Below are 20,864 nucleotides of genomic sequence, written 5' to 3'. Positions count from 1 at the left end.
GCAATAATCAGGAAGCCTGCTTTGGCATGGAGTGTAGATCTGTTGTGGAAAATTATGATGACTTGCATCATTATCCACAACATGATTGTTGAATACGAGCGTGATACATATTTAAATTATAAGGATCCACTCGAGTTTGCGGATGAACAGCCTGAGAATATGCCGGGGTCGTCCTCAACTAGGAATGCAACAACATTCACCGTAACTCCCGGACAATATGATCCAGATAATTTCGGTAGATTGATAGCTTCGAGAGGGGAAATTCGTGATAGAGACGTCCATATGGCTTTGAAGAACGACTTGATCGAGCATTTATGGGCACAGTCTATGAGGTCCGATGAAAATTAAACATTTCAGTTATTTTTAAACTTATGTTTGTTATTTTCTTTGCTATTTTTATCAACGTAATTCAGGGTTTTTTTTTTTCGTGTCGTTTAATCCATGTATTTCATGTTTTTAATCAATGAATTTTATGTTTTTGAATTCGTCTCGTTTAATTAATGTGTCGGTTAATAGAATGATCTATTATTAATTATTATTAACAACATTTTCAACAATAATAATAATTAAGTATATTAATAAATATATGTAATTTGAAAAAGAAATAAATGGTGGGGTATATGTAAGTAGGAGAGAGAAAGTGGGAAAGGATACTCATTGATGTTGGAAATTTTTAAGGGAAAGGATGAGTAAAAGGATGGAAATAGTGGGAAGTGATGTGGAGGAAAGAGAAAGTGATGTGTCAAGTGTAAGAAAGGAGAGAGAAACCGGGAAAGGATATAAGTATCCCCAACACTAATTATGCTCTTAGTCGGGACAAATTGGCGGGAAATTCCATACACTCTCAATTTAAGCAACCCCATTTCCTCCTCCAATTTCTAGGGTTTATGTTCACTGTGATAGATGATTATTAGCATTCCATTCCCCAAATTATCAATTTTAATTATTCAATAGCAATGCCGATATACAACATCAGAGGAATCAATGTCGATTTCCCCTACAATGCTTACGATTCCCAGATCGATTACATGGATAAAGTCATTCAATCACTTCAACAAGTAAGCTTTAACCTTCTCATTTCATTTTTTGGGGATAATTATTGCCGTATATTATTTGAATTAATGCTTCAATCGTAGAAATGCTGTAGAATCATAGAAAATTTCGACATTGTTTTAGTTTTTGAATATTACCCTATTCCGGATTTAATTGTCACGTTACTAGTTTAAATTACGACTGTCAATTAGTAATTTGGGATGCAGTGAGTATACCGTGTGGCGTTTAGTGACTTTTAGTAGTCGATTGAGTGTTTGAGAAACTGAGTAATCTTGTTTGTAGATTATGCTTTTGAATTTTTTGGGAATTAGTTAATTTGGCAAGCATCACGGTTCGAATTGCCCGGTTTAATGTAGTTGGATGTATTAGTTTTGTTGGTGGATGATCAAATGTGATTAATTGAAATTATGTTTGATATGACAGAAAAGCAATGCATTGTTGGAGAGTCCAACAGGAACTGGGAAAACATTGTGCCTTCTATGTGCTACATTGGCTTATAGGGCAAGTTTGGGTCCTTTTTCTTCTGGTCTATCTGTGAATAAAAACGAGTTGTCAGATAGCCAATCATCGCAGTCTGCTGGCTCATTGCTGCCAAAAATTGTATATACTTCTCGGACTCATAGTCAGCTACGACAGGTGATCCAGGAATTGAAGAAAACAAATTACAGGTGAATATGCTCTAAAGAAATTGTGACAATTTGAATCAAAGTCCTTTCTTTATTGTGCAGTTGTGCTGGCGTAGATTTGTTTGGACTTATGTGTACTCAGCTTTCTTCTTTGATATTTTCTGTTCCTTATTGCCAGCCGAGAAGTATGTTTTTGTATGAATGTCTTACAAGCTACAACTATAAGATCTATTTTTTTTGATTTTTCTCCTTCTTGTTAATTTTAAAATTATATGATTTTTTGGGGGGCTTGGTTACTGCCATTTCATTATCTTTATTAATTAATTATCTAGTACTTGCAGTGTAGGCTTATATATCACAATATGTGCCACTGATTTTGGGCTCAGTAGTTTTAATATTTTACTTTTCTTCAATAATATATTGTCGCACATTCATTTTCTCTGAATGTGTGGAACAGATGTTTAGTTGATTATGTTAAGCTGCATTATCATATTAGTATATGAGTATGCTTTGTTTGATGTATGAGTTCATTGTGCAGACCGAAAATGACTATTTTAGGATCTCGTGAACAACTTTGTATTCATGATAAAGTCAAATTACTGAAAGGGAGAGCACAAACCAATGCTTGCTCTTTTGCTCGAAAACGACGGAGCAAACATTATTGTAAACATCACAAGCTTACAACCGGTATTATCCTTTTCTCCCCTTATATGACATATTTTCATAAAGATAAAGATGGTTGTTTTGAATGTGCATGAGAGAATTGTGAAAATGAATTACTCCTATCAACAAATTTATGCTCCATTGCCCTTGCCTCTCATAATTAAGAATTCTCTGTCTTTCTACCAAAAAACACTCCTACAGTCTCTCCATTTTTAACAGTTTATGTTTGGAAATCTAATTCTATAATTTATATGTAGGACATGTGGCATTTGATTCATGCCATCCTAATATAGTATACTATACACTTGACTACTAATTTTGGCCTAAAGGACTATTCTACAAATTTAATATTAGAGCAATGAGATTGACCCTAATAAAAAAACTTTAGTTGGCTCATTGACAATGTCACCAAAGTTCTCTTTTGAAAATTTTCCATTCCATGTTCCGTTGTTTATATTCATTGTAGTTATTTGAAGTTGAGGGATTTCAGAAAGTGTATGAAAGTTATTTTGTTGTGCTGCATTTACAAAATTACAAGGCTTAGATATCCATTGTTAAGGTTGTGCTTACATATTGTTCTCCCTTCTCATGACTTCTAATTCACATTTTTTTGTTAATACCCTCATGCTATGTCTCCTTGTTATTTATTGATGCAATGTCTCCTTGTATTTATGTCTTAATGATTAAAGTTTCCCTGTGATTTTGGTAGGTTTATGGCATGTATTACACTAGTGAACCCCATTTGAATCTATTATTGGAAATTGAGTGATAATTGTCTCTTTGACGTTCCTGAGTTATTTTAAAGAAGTTTCTCTCTAGTTGGGCATATATTTATACATGATTGTCTCTCCTTGACATCTTATAGTGTCCGCACTTGTGTGTTTAACTTCTTTCTTTGGCAGATTTCGTCAAAAGCAATCCTCACATTGGAGATGAACCTATCGACATCGAGGATCTACTTAACGTTGGGAAAAGCTGTGGACCGTAGGTGTTAATACTAGTATACTTATTTTTCTTCCTTGAGCTCCTACCCCTCCACCCCCTCTCTCATATGAACTTAATGGTGACAAGCAATTGATGAGCTTTGCTTGTATGCTATTTTATTATTGTTGTTTAGCGAGATTGGTGACCAGTTACTTTTGTGTAGGTGCCCATACTATGTGTCACGTGAGCTGATTAAATCTGTTGACATATTGTTTGCCCCGTACAACTATCTCATTGAACGTGCATATAAAAAATCCCTTGGAATAGAGTGGAACAGCAGCATATTGATATTTGATGAAGCTCATAATTTGGTGAGTAGGATATCTTGTATTTTGTTTCTGATGGAGGTTTCTGTTAAGTCTCCATAATTATACTACTGGCCCTTTGTCATTTTAATACTATTTAGTACTTTTGTATGTAATTATATTGTTCATTACAGTTTTATTGTGTGTATGCTTAATCATAATTTTAATAATCGTCTCTGTATGTATACCTTGCTTATGACTGGAGCTCCAGGTAATTCCAGGCAGGTTATAACCCCGAACCTAATCTACATAGTTTCTTGATTTTCTTCCATACTCTCCTCTCCTTGTTCCCTCACACCCATGACCATGAAAGTCTATCCAATCACCCAAGGGTGGGCAAATAAATTGTCCTTTCGGTCTACCAACCAGCTACTCTGATTCTTATTCACATGCTTTGATAATAGTTTTAATTGGGCTTTAATTGTTTTTTCATAGATTACAAAAGATATTCATTAATATTCATGTCAACAATGGATATATGCTCACTACTATGTTCATGATTGATTATTCTGTCTTATTCCACTAACAATGCTTCAGTCTTGTGGCCTGTGCAAAGCACCCCCTCCCCTCGTTTTCCCATAGAACATGCACCAACATCTGGTTTTCTTTTTTAATTATGTTGGAGGAATTTATTCCACCTCCCTCCTTGACTTGTGTTTTTTCTTCATTTTTTATTTTTTCATTGTAAAAATTAGGCAACAAGCTGTTAGGTGGAAATATGTTACAATATTTCTTTGCCAGTTAACCCTAACCCCAACCAGACCCACCTTCTTTGCTAGTGAACCCTAGCCCCAACACCAAGCACCAGACCCACCCTCTCCCATCCCACTTGAATTGCCCTAAGTCACCGCCGCCACCACCACCACCACCACAAGTAGTCAATCATACCCCCTTTTCCGAGAATCCACAAGCATACCTCTTCCCCAAATGTCTTTGACTCCCATCGTCATTGTCACCATTACTGTCGCAGTGATCAACCACCACATTTACTGTCATCGACCTTAAAGACACAATGAAGAGAGAAAGAGAAAAAGAGCGGAACCACCTTTGCCACCAAGTTTTGTCCTACAACGGGTGTGTTAGGCACTAACTTTTGAGTATCTTTTAAGTAGCTTTTAGTAGTTTGACCAAACTTAAATAAGAAGTGTTTGGCAATGTAGTCGTGGGGGTAGTGCTTAGTTGTGGAGGTAGCTTTTATCAAAAGCTATAAATATTAGTTTTCAAAAAGTAATGGTAGTTGATTTTTTTTCTTTTCTGTTCTCTCTCTCTCCTTTTGTTTCTATTTTTTTTATTTTATTTTATTTTATTTTTTTATTATATTAGTTTAGGAAAAAGTATATTTAATTTTAGGGCCTCTTCACATTTACTAGAACCGAGCTGAATTGAACTGAACTGATTGGAGCTGAACTGAATTGAATAGAGCTGAAATGAATAGTTTATGAGAGAAGGAAATTAGGAGCTGAACTCAAATGATTGGAGCTAAACTGAAGAGGATTCAACTGAATTGAACTAATTGGAGCTCAACTAAACTGAACTGAAATTAAGCTGAAGTGAACAAACCCTTACATTTTGACGGGCTAATCAACAACTACTTTATAGAACATTCATACTTTAATCATCTATCTTCTCAGCTAGTAACTTGTACAACTATATTTTGGTCAACATGGCCTACAATTAGAGAAAGATCTATCCCTTCAAGTTTCTCCAAAATAATCTTTGAACTATACATTTTCTTGTTTCTAATTGATGTTTTTTGGGAAATTTCTGAAATTTTGGTTTTCATATTTAAAGTATTCTTCTCATTCTTGTGAAATAGAATTTGGTGTATGTGAACTTTGGTTTAGTAGGTGCTGCTTAAACAAATCATTGGGCTATAAATGTAAAAGAGTAGAGGTGGTTTCCTGGCTTACCATAGAATTCAGGTGAGCTTTGGCAGTGGTCTCATATCTGTTAAGGAGAGAGAGGTTGACTGGTTGATGATGTGGTATTAGCCTATTAGGGTATTTTTTTCATTTTCACTTGCTCTCACCTTTTTTTGGTTTGTGTTCCTTTCTACATGGTTGCAAGTTATAAATAAAAAACCCATATACCTTACATTTTTATGCAGTTGCTCAGCCTTTTGCAGTTCAATCTATATCATTTTTTGACTCATAAAAGAGTGGAAAAATATGTCTTCTATGCTATTTCTATTGCTTAGGTTGAAATGGAAATTTCTTGCTTTCTTAGCCTGGCACTGCATCAAAATAATTTTGAGTAACAGATGAGTTTGAAGTCTCTCTGTTGTGTAAAATGCAGGAAAGCATATGTTCTGATGCAGCGTCTTTTGACTTGCCTTCTTCATTGTTGTCTGCCTGCATTTCTGAAGCAAAAAGCTGCATTGACATATCTATCCAAAGAAGAGATATAGAAAAGTCCAGTGACAAGAGCTCTAATCCTGACAACTTTGCTATTCTTAGAGGTATTAGATCTATGACTGGTACTCTGGTAGTGCTTGATGTATGGGGACTTTTGATTTTTTAATTTTTATTAAAACCTGATTATCATAGTTTTTCACTAGAATAAGTTTGTTTTATTTTATATGGGATCTCTACTGGCCTTTGCCCTGAAATTGAATTTGATACTTTTGCTCTGTTGTTCAAACAGCCCTTTTATTGAAGCTTGAGAAGAGAATAGCTGAAGTGCCAATTGAGTCCAAGGAACTTGGTTTTACTAGACCAGGCCCTTATATTTATGAAATACTTGCTGATTTAAATGTCACCAGTAAGACTGTAAGCATGCTCACTGGAAATATTGAAGAAGCTGTTCTGCTTCTTGAAGAAGGTAAACAAGGAGCCTTTGTTAGTTTACGAGCTTGCATGATCTGAATTACTGACAATCGTATATATGTCCCTTCACCCTTGTCACCTTGTGTGGATATGCTTGTGTGTATGGATGCTTGTACTTCTGAGAATCCATGTATAAGCGTATGTGAAAATTATTACCATCGGCACAACCAACTACCATATGTTGCTCTCAAAATCCATGTCTTTGCTGTAGATGCCAATGGAACTGAAAGTAAAGAGTCACATGGAACCTCCTGCAAGTTAGAGACTTTGGGTGATATTCTGAATATGATCTTTAGAGATGGAGATACTTCTCATGCAAAGTATTACCGTGTAAGTTCTGCTATCCTCAATCTCTTGCTCCATTGTTTAATTGCTTTCCTTGCAAAAAAGTTGATGTCTGACAAGTCCACTTTGCGTAATTGCAGTTACATGTTCAAGAGCGTACGGCAAGCGATTTTGATGCTAATAAAGGTAAATCTTCACGAGTTGCTTAAATCTGGAGTTTTAAATGTTTTAATAGAAGAAATGAAGTTTGTTGACGTGTTCGTATGTTTAAGGGAATGTCATTTGATCCATTTATCACAATTATAATTTATAATTTTTAATTTGCATTATTAGTCTATTAAATGTCATTCTCTAAACAACTTTAACTATGTACTCCATACATAATTTCAAGTCTGCATTTTCAGTCAAGGTCTAGCATGAACAAGCCTGATGACTTTTCTGCAATCACTAGCCCCTGCACTACTTAGTAGCTTCGAGTACTGTTTTGTTGATTTACCCTGGTGAACCTTGAGTTAGAGATATTGATGCTTATTTGAAAGAGGGGGGATAGACTGATAGGTGGTGAAAATATGAAAAAATTCATGTCTTCTCTACATTATCATGGAAGTGTTGTCACTTGTCAGGGTTAGGACATCTTCTCTCATAGTTCAGCATCATTAACACTGTTTATAAAAACTTCGACTCTAGTTGATGTGATAGCTGTTTTTGTTTCATAGCTCAAATGAGTTAAATTTGGTATTTAATTTTCTTTACTTATTATTTATTATCATCAAGCTGGAGAAACCAAATGTGCATGCAAACTTTTATTCTTAGTGAATAATACTAGGAAGTGGTTGTACGCTTTCCATCCCCAAAATATTCTTCACATTATATTAATAATGTTGAACATATAGCTCAGCAACTACGAATATACTCCCTCCGTTTCACGAAGTTTTTCCCATTTATTGTAGATACATACACTTGCATACCAATGTTGAGGTGGTGTAGTGGCGTTGCTGCCCACGTCGTACCCTTGAGGTCTAGGGATCAAACCTTGTGGAACTTATTTGAGGGATTTCGCTTATCCCATTTATCTACCCCCTCAAGCGAGTCCCCCATTCTTCTTATCCTAAAAATATCCTCCATTCTTATAAATAAAAAAGTTATTGTCATAAAAAAAACATAGTCTCCTACTCTCATACCAAGGAAGATATATAAAGTAATTTTTTGAGGAGAGAGAGACACTGTATTAAGAAATGTGGTAATAAAAGATGGCCAAAGTGGGGTAAATATATAGTTTTCTTTTGGCAAAAATGAAATAAAGAAAAAGTGGGAAGAACTTCATGGTGCGGAGGAAGTATTGTTCAAAGATATAGCTGAATTAATATAACGGCTATTTCACCAAATGCCACTGAGCAATTTAAAAATTCACCAAATGCCATCGGACTTTTCAGAATTCACCAAATGCCACCCAGTTTTTAAAAAATTCACCCAGTGCCATTAATGACTAACGGCCGTTAACTCCGTTAGTAATTAGGGGTTAATCATGACACGTGTCATGATATAATTGGACCATTTATCTTAATTCATAAAAATTAAAAAAAAAAACAAAAAAAGTTTAAAAAAATACAAAAAATTAAAAAAATAAAAAAAAAAACCCCAAAATTTTCCCAGCTACCCCACCACCGCCAAACCCTAGCCCCTCCCCTCATCTCGCCGGAAAACGGCCAATCACCACCGGAATCACCAACAATCGGCCGACCGACCTTGTAGCTCCCCACCTGACCCACCGCCGACCCCCAAAACCTCCCTCACAAACTGCCCCGACCCCATAAAACCGCAAACACGAACATCGCCCACCCCAAAAACCACCCACACAGCCACCCGACCCTAATAACCACCGGTAAAAAGCCCCTCCTCCCTTCTCCCACCGTCGAAACGACCGATTTTAAGGTGGGGAAAGGGAGGAGGGGCTTTTTACGGGTGGTTTTTGGGGTTGGGGCGGATGTGTAGGTGGTTTTTGGGGTCGGGACGAGCAGCGTGGGTGGTTTTGGGGGTCGGCGGTGGGTCAGGTGGGGAGCTACATGGTCGGCCGGCCAATTGTTGGTGGTTCCGGTGGTGACCGGCCGACGAGATGAGGGGAGGGGTTAGGGTTTGGCGGTGGTCGGGGTGGCTGGGAAAATTTTGGGGTTTTTTTTTTTTTTTTTTAATTTTTTGTATTTTTTTTAACTTTTTTTGTTTTTTTGTTTTTAATTTTTATGAATTAAGATAAATGGTCCAATTATGTCATGACACGTGTCATGATTAACCCCTAATTACTAACGGAGTTAACGGTCGTTGGTCATTAATGACACTGGGTGAATTTTTTAAAAACTGGGTGGCATTTGGTGAATTCTGAAAAGTCTGATGGCATTTGGTGAATTTTTAAATTGCTCAGTGGCATTTGGTGAAATTTCCGTTAATATAAACATATAGCTCAAAGGTAACGTATAATTCATGCTGAAGTGAATTTGTATTTCAAAAATGATGAGCATATTTGTTATATTTGAACATATATGTTCATATTATTGAACTCTATTAGCATGAGGGACAAGAATGCACACAACGTGGTCCTAGGTTCATGCTATTATTGATCTTTAATTAGCTTTTTTCTCTTGACATCATGTCCCTTCCATTGAGTATTTTCTAATTTTTTTTGTTCCAAAATCTCCAATTACTGAAATACTATGCCTTCTAAATTTCAATTGAGAGAATTCCAAATATATCTTGGCATGTTAGAAGATTGTTTTTGTGATCGTTGGGGTTCATTGTATTTCTTGCTAGTTTACATGTTCTAATTCTCCTATTTTCTGAGGAGTGTTCTTTGTTTGAAAAAAGTGCTCACTTATTTTACGGTTCAGGTAATGTGTCTGGTGCTAGGACACTCAGTTGGTGGTGCTTCAATCCAGGAATTAGCATGGAAGACTTCTCCAGAAGAGGTGTTGGATCAATCATTTTAACATCAGGAACGTTGTCCCCCATGGATTCATTTGCATATGAGTTGAAGCTGTAAGTTGGGACTGCCGGTTTTCTATGTTACTCTACTACTATGTTCTTAATAGCTCTCTTACCACAACAAAATGTAAATTTCTCTTCAAATCAGGGAATTCCCCATACGATTGGAGAATCCTCATGTTATATCGTCAAGTCAGATCTGGGCCGGAGTTGTACCAGTGGGCCCATCTAATTATTCTTTCAACTCTTCTTACCGGACTCGTGATGTCTTAGAATACAAACAGGAATTGGGGAATGCCATAGGTATTCTGGACTGAATATTCTTCATTTGCCCTTTTAAAATTTGATTGACGATACATTTTAAGGCGTATTGTGATTATAACCTCTGTTATGAGTTATGACTATGTATGGGAAAGATATAGTATGTGAATGATAACTGATAAGAGATATCATGTCTCTCTATTGTTTGAGGGATTAAGATTAAAGATAAAGAAGAAAAAATTATTGTGGATCTCATGTAGATGAAGTCTGGCTTGTATTTGTCATAATCTGTGGCTTGAGAAATGTATAATATGCACTTTCTCTTTTGATATTGCTTGTCCTCATCTTCTTTAAGGAAAATATAATCTGGTCTCGGCGCAGGACTGTGACTCAATTTCCATATACATTATGTTCTCTATGTGGTCAAACATTGCTTTTTGGCTGTTAAGAGAGTGTAGAGTTTTTAAAATGGAAGATCATCAGGCCCGCATGACGGGCTGTCTTGGGCTGACTCTTTCTACGTTAGTTTGGATGTTTGCAAACAATATATTCCATGGGTTACTGTAAAGATACATTGATTCAGAGTTGATTGACTTATAGTTCAACTTATTCTTTGTTTACTTATTTATCGGAAGTAGCTTATCATTTTGATTGTACACAATCCCAGGCCTATAATATTTTATATGCCTTGTAGAAGACCAAGGCTTAAATTAGTTAAATAACAGACCTATTCACCTGTGGCATCAGTCGTATATCTTAGAGGATGAATCTAGTTTTTTTCAGAGAATTCAGAAGCTATGTTCAGTCTTTAATGGATGTATGATAGTAGCGAGAGAACATTAAGACCGTAGAAAAGAATGAAGTGAAAATTTGTTTGGATAATCCTGCAGGATACTACATTATGGCCTTTTCCAATCAACCTTTCCCTGTTGAGCTGTAGTAGTAGCTCAGCTGGTAGGAGCTCTGCTCGAGTTCTTGGACATCCTAAGATCAGGACTTGTGCTGTGTGTGTGTATGTGGTGGATTTGGGGGGGGGGGGGGGGAGATATTGTATCATTTCAGTCTTATGCAGTGTGAAAGTTTTTTACAATTCCCTTTATCTGTCGTTTCTCACATTTGTGTCTTACTGATTCATATTGCAGTCAATTTTGCTCGGATAGTGCCCGATGGCCTACTTGTATTTTTCCCGTCATACTATATCATGGAAAATTGTATCAGTTGCTGGAAGGATCATGTAAGAAATTGGATAAGTTGTTTTTCCAGAGTTTGTGTTTGATTGGATTTCATTGAAATGATTTCACATTAAGCTTCATTTTGCTAGTCTCGTGGAAATTTGGCTAGTCAAAGTACTATATGGGAAAGAATTTGCAAATTTAAACAACCTGTGATTGAACCTAGACAGTCTTCATTATTTTCTACATCGATTGAGGTAACTTAGCTGTTCAGTTTCGTCAATTGGCTTCCTTTCTTATGCCATTTTCAACTTGTGAACCTGATGCAATGGTATTAATTGCAGGATTTCACATCCAAGTTAAATAATCCATCTACATCTGGAGCTGTGTTTTTTGCTGTTTGTCGTGGCAAGGTACAAAATAAGGAATAGTGATGATGTAGCTCTCAATGTTATGATGTTCTCTGGCACATTGAATTAAATGATCTAGGATGCTTGATTATGTGATATATGCTTCAATGCAAATAAATTGACCTGGAAATTTGAGAAGACGAGCCTAAAAATCATTGAGTAGATTAAAGGTGTTTCCCGTACCGGGGAAGTATTGGGTATAGGTATGGCCTAAATACGTCCCTGGTACTTCTCACTGAAAATGGGTACAGCTAACTTTTGTGAGTATGGAGGGCGTGATTATTTGGGACATCTTGGGGATGTAGCAAACCGTCAATCTGCTGCCCCCCTTCTAATTTTGAAATTTCAGCCAATCAAAAAGATATAGGAGCCAAAAACTTTTCTACGACTGGAAGATCTAGGGAAGCTGGTGGCCTGGTGGTATCGGCAAACCCATAAAATCGGGAAACCATACTAGTTTGAGAAAATCATACTCGTATTTTATGTACTAGTACTACAATGCGTCAAACAACATAAGAAAGATTAGTTAATTGGACCTGAGCCTTTTCATTCGCTGGCCCAACTTCAATTTCTTCGGTCTCTTTTTCTTCTTTATGCTTGAAGATGTAGTTAAATTTTGTACACATGACATATGTCAGAAGCACATTGCAGGTCTGGACTATACTTGCGAGCTGGGCCATTTAGGTTATCTGGTTCAGTATCCAGTAACGAAACTTATATCCTTGAGCCTTTGGGAGAAGTGTGCTTAAAGAAATTTCCAACTTTGATTATTAGCTTTAAACTTTATTTTGGCATATTGCTGTTATATTTTCATGTTTAAGTTGAAAATGAACGACAGCTTCTTCAACTATCTTTCTTGTGTTACCGTGATTTACAGGTCAGTGAAGGATTGGATTTTGCAGATCAATATGGGAGAGCTGTGATTGTTACTGGATTGCCATTTGCCTTAAGAACAGATCCTAAGGTTCAAGTCTATTTATATTAACTTCCAAATGATGTTTAGTATTTTAGTATCAATTGCATACTGTTGATGAAGTCATAGATTACTCAAGTTTCTATCGATGTTTGGTAAAGAATAATTGGATGCAGTTTCGGAACTGAGAACATGGTGGTTCATATCATCTCAAACATGACCTTTTTCTCTTTGATTGTTAACGTCGAGAATATACTTAAAGTATGTTTTATTAATCACAGCAGGCAGTCCTCCTGTCTTTACTTCCCCAAACCATTTTGTGATAGTCAACAAATACTCATTCACCATTGAACTAAAATAAGGCTGTCACTTTACGGAATAGCTGTTCTGTAACAGAATTTAGGATTTCCATTCACGGCATGCTGTACTTTGTGTATTACTAATTCGTGTTTAATATTATGCATCATAGACTGTTTTTCGATATCATATTGCAATGGTTTTAAAGGAAAAATATGAATATCTTCTTGGACACTATAGTTGGTGCTGAATCAATAACATACAGTAAATGTCTTTTTTATTGACACATAATTTTCTCCACTTATAGAAGGTCAAATTGATACAATAAGCATTGTGATGCAAAGAGCTTTGCTTGAGGGATAGTAGGAACAATAGAAATGTATTTATTACCTCTGTTTTATATTGTGTGCTACAAATGAGTTTGTACGGACTCCTTGGCAAAATTAGTTCGTGAGTGTTGAATGAAGAGAGGAAGATAGAGATGCATGTGATGAGGTGAGATAGAAAGAAATGACAACATAAAACGGATTTTTTTTTTTTTTTTTTTTTTTTTTGTCACACATAATGTGTAGAAATCGTTTCTTGTAAATATTGCACATAATATGAAGCGGAGGTAGTAATTTGAGAAAATACCCCCCTGAAAACGCTTTCATAGTAGGCATGGGAGAATTTGTACACGCAAAATGAATTTGAAATAACTTAGTACTGAGAGCCTGAGATGTAGTTTATGTGGAATTTGTGGGGTGTCTTGCACAACCTTTTTACTGCGATCAAAGAGAAGCTTGCTCTATTAACAGCCTTCATCTTAAATAAAAGGACCAAAAATCTAACATACTTCTCGTCGCTAATTCTTCAGTTTCTTAATTAAGAATTTGTATGGAAATTTGATTTTGCTTTTTAGTTATGTTGGGCATGTTACTCTAAATATATCTCGAATTTGATTTGCATGTGATGCTTAGTATATTGGTTCAAAAGATTGATTTTCCACTAATCTTCTTTGCTGTTTTGGGTCTGATCCTCTTGAATATAATTGTTGATTTCTTTTAATTCCATCTGTGATGCATAATTGAAATAGTTTGGCCTTGAATATTTGTATTCCAGAATGGTCAATCCAAACATATTAGAGGGTAACAAAATTGTGTGGTATTCAATTGTTTGTTCTTCCCTTGAAATTTAAGCTACTCCTATTTATTTATATTGTTGGTTACTTACATCGTTTGTTCTTGTTATTGGGTCTGAAGTTCTTCCCACAATATGTTAACTGTAGGTCCGACTTAAACGTGAATTTTTGGATGAACATGCACGGGATCAAAATACAGGTCATAAGGTATGTGGATGGAGCATATAAGGTTGCTTCTGAAAAGGATTTTTTTGCTCTTGCTAATTGAAGATCTTCAATGGCAGCCTCTAACAGGAGAAGCATGGTATGATCAACAAGCTTCTCGGGCTGTAAATCAGGCTGTTGGACGTGTAATCCGTCATCGGCATGATTATGGAGCAATAATATTCTGCGATGAAAGGTTTACTTAGTTCCTATTAGTGTTTTTGATAAATTCTTTCCACTTTTGCTAATCACAGTAAATAGTGAATCTGCTATGTTACTTGAAGGTCTGTGACTTAGTGAAAGTTCATTTTTTTTTGCAAGATAGGTTGCTACGCCATTTCTTTGTTATCAATTTCCTAAGCATTAACATTTATTATCCTAGTTTCTTTTGTCTATCTGTCATATCAATTTGCTTGATAAAACCTGTTATTATTATTATTTTTTTTTTTTCTTTCAGTGTGGCAATTGGGTGTAATATATTTTATTTATACCATTGAAAAATGAAGCTCATTGCAGTACTTACCCATTCTTATCTATAATTGAGTACAGTCAGGAAGACATAGTACTTTCAGTATAAAACAAAAGTCTGTCAATAGTGATCATTGAATGACAGCAGAAACCTGAGCTACTTATATATTACGTAGTATTTCCTGTTTCCCACGTAATGCCATTCATACACAAGCGGAGGGATGATAATTAAATTCTTTTGGTGTCCTCAGGATATAGTCTTCTACTTAATACCTCAAATTTAAGAGAGTACCTGCTATTCCATAAAGCAGCACTGGATCCAGCTAGACAACACCTTCTGACAACTTAAACTCACTGATCTGAATAGATGAAAGTATGAAACTTCAATCTCAAACGTCCTTTGCTCCTCTCCTTTTTGCATGCACCACTTGATTCCTTGCTCAAGGTGCCAAGTTTAACTGTCCTGTGATCCTAGGCAACTATTTTTTTTTTTCTTTTCCTAGCCACTGGAACTTCTTTTCTTATATTCTGGAACTCCTGACTATGATAAAGTTTGTAGGAGAAAGAACTTTAGGAAAAAATGGAATCTTTCTTTGAGATGAGACCTTTGGAGGAGTTTGCCGTTCCATAGTGCTACAGAAGGGACACTAGGATTCTAGCAACTCTTAATTGTAAAGGAGCCTTTTATTTCAGTCATGCAGCTGTATGTACTACTAAGCATCACCTTTTTCAAAACCTGTCTTGTAGAGCGACTTTAATCCAAAGCTGCTTCCTCTCCCCAATTATCTTGAATATAGAGATTGTGATGTCTTGGTGTTCATGCTTTCTGTGTTCTTTAATTAACCCATCCGAAATAAATATTGATCTATACCTTACTCAACCAGCCAATAAGTAATTGAAGCAAAGTAAAATCTTCTTGCTTGACTACAAATTTCCAGATAGTGACCTTATTTCATAGCATATCATTATCTGTGAGCGTCTAAACCCTCTCTTTATAATTGCTTCATCTTCAACCGTAATTATCTGATTTCCTAATCCCCTCGCGAACTGCAACTGATGAAAGGAGTATAAATACATGGAAGCGGTATATTTTGGCCTAATGTAGTTATAATCGGTAGCAGTGTATTTGTACACAATCTTGTACTGGAGAATTAGCTATCAATTGATTCCGGACCGTTGAACCCATTTTTCATTGCATTCCTACTTCCTATCCATGGGAATTTACTGTCTTATCTGGCTGGCCATGTATTTAGCATTTTAGGTTGGTGAATACGGACACTAGGATTTTTATCCCAAAAGTTTCTGTGATTTGTGCAGTGACTGACTAACTGGTCCTGAATTTCTGCACATCTAAGGTTAACCAAGAGGAAGAGTAAAAGAAGATGGAAAAGATAAAATGCAATAAGGTGAATTCAGGATTATGAATTGTGGACTTGCTAATTATGAATGACAATCTTGTCTGATTTAGTCATAAGCTTTTCATGCTTATGAGAGCAAAGGAGCACATAATAAGATTTTGGCTTCTCTTTTGAGCAATTCTACTTTGTGCTTGATTGAACTATGTCTTAGACTATTGTGTAAATTGTGTAGCACTAAAACATGTAAATTTATGCAAGAAAGTGTAACTTGGAAGTCATGTGTTTGTACACAATATACTCTTATTACGCAAAATTGAATTTGAGTAGTCATCTAGTGATCAAAGTCTTGGCTTAGTTGATGGTTAATTTTTTAGTTTCAAACAGGTTTGCATCATCACATCGTCAGGCCCAAGTTTCACGTTGGATACAGCCTCATATCCAGGTGCATTTGTGAAGTTCTTTTTCAATCTGACGTACAAATGTACAATAGTGAAGATTTTTATTTTCTAATTCTGGTCTTTCTAAAATTTGGGATTTCATGTTGCAGTGTTATTCCAAATTTGGGGATGTTGTATACTCCTTAACCCGGTTTTTTCGTGCTGGAGCTCATCTTTCTGTAAAGGCTGAGCCTGTAGAAGCTGTTTACAACGGTGAAGTATTTTGTTGGTGATATTTTTTCATGTAAATTCTTTTTGTGGCGTATTAATTTATTGTCCTATTCACGGGGCCATGAACGTTGTTTGTACTGTTGTGTCCTACAACTGCAGTTTTTCTCAAGTCTCTTAATTTGCAATCAGTTACTCTGTCACTTGTGCCCTTAGTAACTTTTGTGCCATCACATGGCTGCAAGAATGAATCTTTTTTTTTAAAAAAGTTATTTTTATCATGCCTTTTATGCCACTTTGAAAGATCACCAATCAAAGATCATACTAAATGATAAGTGTTCATTTTCTTTCTGCGACTTAATTCACATACAACAACAAAACCTTAGTCCCAAAATGATTTGGGGGAAGCGACTTAATTTACATCTCTGAAGGAAATGTAATTTTGTTATATTTTGTTCATAGTACCTAACATGAAGAATTGTCAACAAATTTGCTAGAATAATACTGTACTTTGCAAGATACCCCTGCACACTCGGTCACTTGCTGAACTAAAGATATACTGGTGTATTGAGGTTTTTTTTGGGGGGAGCCTGAGTTGTAGATTGGTACTTGTTCTATCTTGTTGCAGGGTTATTGCCTCTTCCATGGAAGTTGAAGAATAAAAAGCAGTATTAATAAAATGATCCGGAGACCTTAGGTTTAAAGTACTGCAGGTAGACATTAGGAAGCAAGTTATATAACTAACGGAACCATGGAAGGGAAGGCTGACCCATAGAGAGAATTTTATATGGGTTATATAAGAGAGCTCTCAGTGATGTTTCTGTGATTTTTGAATGAATAATTTATTCATTTTTTTACAGAAATATATTATCGTGTTAAGTTGTCAACTTTGCACATTGCTGTACAGTAGACCATTTACTATTGTACTCTATATCACTTGTTACAGCAGGACTATAGGAATAATGGTTGAAACTTGACAGTTGAAATCTTTCTGCAGGAAAGGCATGCAGCAAAAAGGCCTCTCTATCTCGTGACAATTGTTGTTCAGAAATGAAATTCAAAACTGTGGTAAGGTTGCATATTGCATGATCTGGAACATTCTGCTGGGATATGGATATGCTGTTAATGAATCCTTTTCCCACTAACTATTCCACTACATTTATGGAATTTTTTGGTAGGCTGTGGATGAAGACTGCTGTATGGTGTCATCATCTGCCAGAAACAATGCTGAGAGAGGCAAAAGTGAAAGGCAGCTATATGAATTTCTTCCTGCTAATCAATCGTCCCTTGCGCGTCAAAAGCAAATGCAACCGAGTATCTTACTTGGGAGTGGAAGCAAGCTGCGTCCTTCTGGGACAAGTTATAGGCAGTTGACCTCTGAAATAGTTGACTTGACAAGTAATGTTTCATCTAATCGAAATCTAGATGTTGAATCGATTGTTAGTTGCTCTTTTAAGAGAAAGGGAGTTCATGAATTGAAGCCTGACAATACAGAGTACAAAAAGGCTCCTTGGGATATGACCTCTGGCATCAAAGAAGTGAAATTGAAAGACACTGTGCTAAGAAATGGTTATATGGAAGAAGTAAAATGTCCAATTAGTTTGACTAAGAAATTGAAAAGCAGCATTGCTAGTCCTTCAATAGAGGTTGGTGATAATATGACTGCACAAGCAACATCTTCCAGCCAGGCAAATCAGGGTACCCTTTCTTCATCTTGCCAGAATGATGAAGCTAAGGGACATAATTTTTTAGCTCAGGTAATTGTCTCTGCATTTATTATGAATACTTCCAGATAATGTCCTATTCATGTATGATGCAAAATTGTTCGGCATTCTGAGCTATTGAAGCAGAGATATGCCTGTCTGCCTGTCTATGAGATAATCAGTTGTACTTGTGATACATAGTTGCTGGATACGTAGCCCTTTATTATTCACCTTAATAGACAATTATAGGGAAACTTTATTCAGATAAGATCTACCAAGCTCAATTCACGACTGAAAATGTCAGATAAGCTATAAGGGGGTTTCAGTATATCAGATTATGACTTCTCCAATTTTATTACGTAGGATAAAATAGAACCTGTGTTAGATTCTGCATGCTGTAGCCTGAGTGGCTTAGCAGAACATTAATGAATTAATGGTATGATAAGTTTCAAGTGATGAACTCTTATGTTGCAACTCTTTGACATGCAATAGTGTTTTTTTTTTTGTTTTGTTTTGTTTGGCTTGCATTTTTAAAAGTTCGGCAATGTAAAGGAGGATTTCCTGTTTGATTTGTATCGTTTATCATGCTTTATTGCAGGCCAATGCTAACCATTGGTAATATCCAGGAATTCTCATGTTTTCTCTACACAACAAATGGGCTCAGAGCTGTTATTAATTATTTGGTTTATGATCTAAATAGAATAAATGCTCAATGCAAATGCTTTCTCTTGACCTTGCAGGTCCAACAGAAACTTAATGAGTCGGAGTACAAAGATTTTGTCGGTTATTTGAAGGCACTGAAGTCAAAAACTATGAAAATCGGTTCTGTTTTGCAATCTATTGCAAAACTGTTTTCTGGGCAAGAAAGGCTTTCTCTTCTAAAAAGGTAAGCCCGTCCTTATGTTGGCAGCGTTGGTATCACCTTCCAAATACCATAACACTAAAATGTTTATCTACTGCCCATGTTCCGCACACACACGCGCACGTACACACACACACAGAGCTATATGTTGCTGATACCTTTCACAAGATATCTACTGTGCACGCACACGTATAAATGTATAATTGTTTCCCACCATTAGGATCAGTACAGCAGAGGGAAATCGTTATTCACTCTCATTTTATTATGTTGAAGATTACTTGCTACATGCTCAAACTGTATGCAATAGTCAGCAATACTGACGGTCTTGAATGTTTATCATCTCCTTTTTGCACTATCTCTGTACCCTAAGCATAAATTTCATATTCAATTGGAATTCAAACCACATAATGACCAACAGCAATTTTAGGATATTTGAGGAATGCTATTGTTTTGCAACAATTATTTTGATCACCGATCCCCACCTTTTATTTTGCTATTATTGATTTACATACCCATGTTTCTATCCTATATTCCTTGCTCTGTATTTCAGTGTTATTGCAATTTAACAACAAATGTTATGTCCATGCCTGAATGATTTTTCTGCTGATTTGTGACAGATTCAAGCAATATATCCCAGAGAAGTATCATACTTTGTATGAGGAATATTGTAACTCAGTTGATGGAACAGATAAACCGTAAATTGTAAGAATATCTGCTTGTTGATAATATATTATTTATAAACTGTTACCATTTGATTTATGTCTACTAGAAGAGTAAAGGTAAAATACAGTCCCTAATCTTTTGTATTTGTGCACTTTTAGTCCCTCTGCCACCAAGGTTGGTGTTTTCCAATTAAAAGTTGAGGGATTTAGCCTAGTCAGCATTAGTTTAGGGACCATGACTCATTTTTATTTTTTTTGTTAAAATTTATTAAAAAACTTTTTATTAGTTTAGGGACCAAGCTACTCCAACATCTTTCTCTCTCCTCAGTATTCAGATCTGGTTTTTTCCCTCTTCCCTCTTTGCTTTCCCTCTTTGAACCTTAATTTCTACTCCTTTTCATTTCAAATCTTTAGCCAAAATTAATTTTTTTACCAACAAAAAATCAGATTAAATATCAAGAAACATTGATTAATTAAAGCCCTAAAAAATTCACTTTTTCTGAAAATTCGTTGCTCTACAGTAGCAACACCAAAGACGATTTTTTTTTTTGAAAGCAGCCAACGTTGAATTTTTGGGAGCGATGTAGTCGGATTTCAGGGGATGAAAATGTTGGGGAAAATGGTCGATTTTTTTTGGACAAATTAATTTGAATTTTGGAGTAGTCTAAATTTATAAAATTTGGGGAAAACAGTCAATTTTGGGGAAATTTATCGGAAACTGTGTAAAAATTGTACTCCTTCTACTCGTATTAGTGTGGAGAAGGCTGATCTTCAATTTTTTTTTAACAAAAAATTGATTATTTGTTGAAGAAATTGAAGATAGAGGATGAGGTTTTTCTTTGGAAAACAAGAGAAAGAAAGAGCTTAGCAAACGGATGACAGAGAATGTTTAGCAAAAAAAAAAAAGGGAAAATAATAAGGCAACATATGAGGGTAAAATAGGAAATTAGGATGACTTAAGTGTAAAATATGAGGGTGTTTTGGGAATTTTAAATAAAATTCTGACAAAAAAAAAAGAAAACAAAAAAATAATGAGTCATAGTCCCTCAACTTTTGTTGACTAGGCTTAGTCCCTCAACTTTTGGATGTAAAACACCAAGTGTGGTGGGTAAGGG

The 20,864-nt window shown here is 35.7% G+C and overlaps 1 protein-coding gene across 1 annotated transcript; it reads left to right on the top strand.

The window, feature by feature from the left end:
• The first annotated feature begins 685 nt into the window (after positions 1–685).
• On the top strand, positions 686–19,846 carry LOC145560093 (regulator of telomere elongation helicase 1 homolog). The gene is made up of 23 exons (XM_081621349.1): positions 686–1,058; positions 1,477–1,721; positions 2,218–2,366; positions 3,245–3,326; positions 3,490–3,637; positions 5,927–6,089; positions 6,275–6,451; positions 6,668–6,786; positions 6,882–6,927; positions 9,621–9,768; positions 9,863–10,017; positions 11,118–11,209; positions 11,297–11,404; positions 11,492–11,560; positions 12,435–12,521; positions 14,035–14,094; positions 14,172–14,287; positions 16,302–16,359; positions 16,465–16,567; positions 17,520–17,590; positions 17,701–18,279; positions 18,966–19,111; positions 19,705–19,846. The coding sequence occupies exons 1-23, from the start codon at positions 957–959 to the stop codon at positions 19,784–19,786; spliced, it is 3,105 nt and encodes a 1,034-aa protein (XP_081477475.1). The 5' UTR covers positions 686–956; the 3' UTR covers positions 19,787–19,846.
• The last annotated feature ends 1,018 nt before the right edge of the window (positions 19,847–20,864 follow it).

Source organism: Chenopodium album, chromosome 9, assembly GCF_948465745.1.
Source record: "Chenopodium album chromosome 9, dcCheAlbu1.1, whole genome shotgun sequence".
Classification (NCBI taxonomy): Eukaryota; Viridiplantae; Streptophyta; class Magnoliopsida; order Caryophyllales; family Amaranthaceae; genus Chenopodium; species Chenopodium album.
The sequence above is the reverse complement of the archived record's forward strand: the minus strand, read 5'-3'. Positions and strand labels throughout refer to the sequence as shown.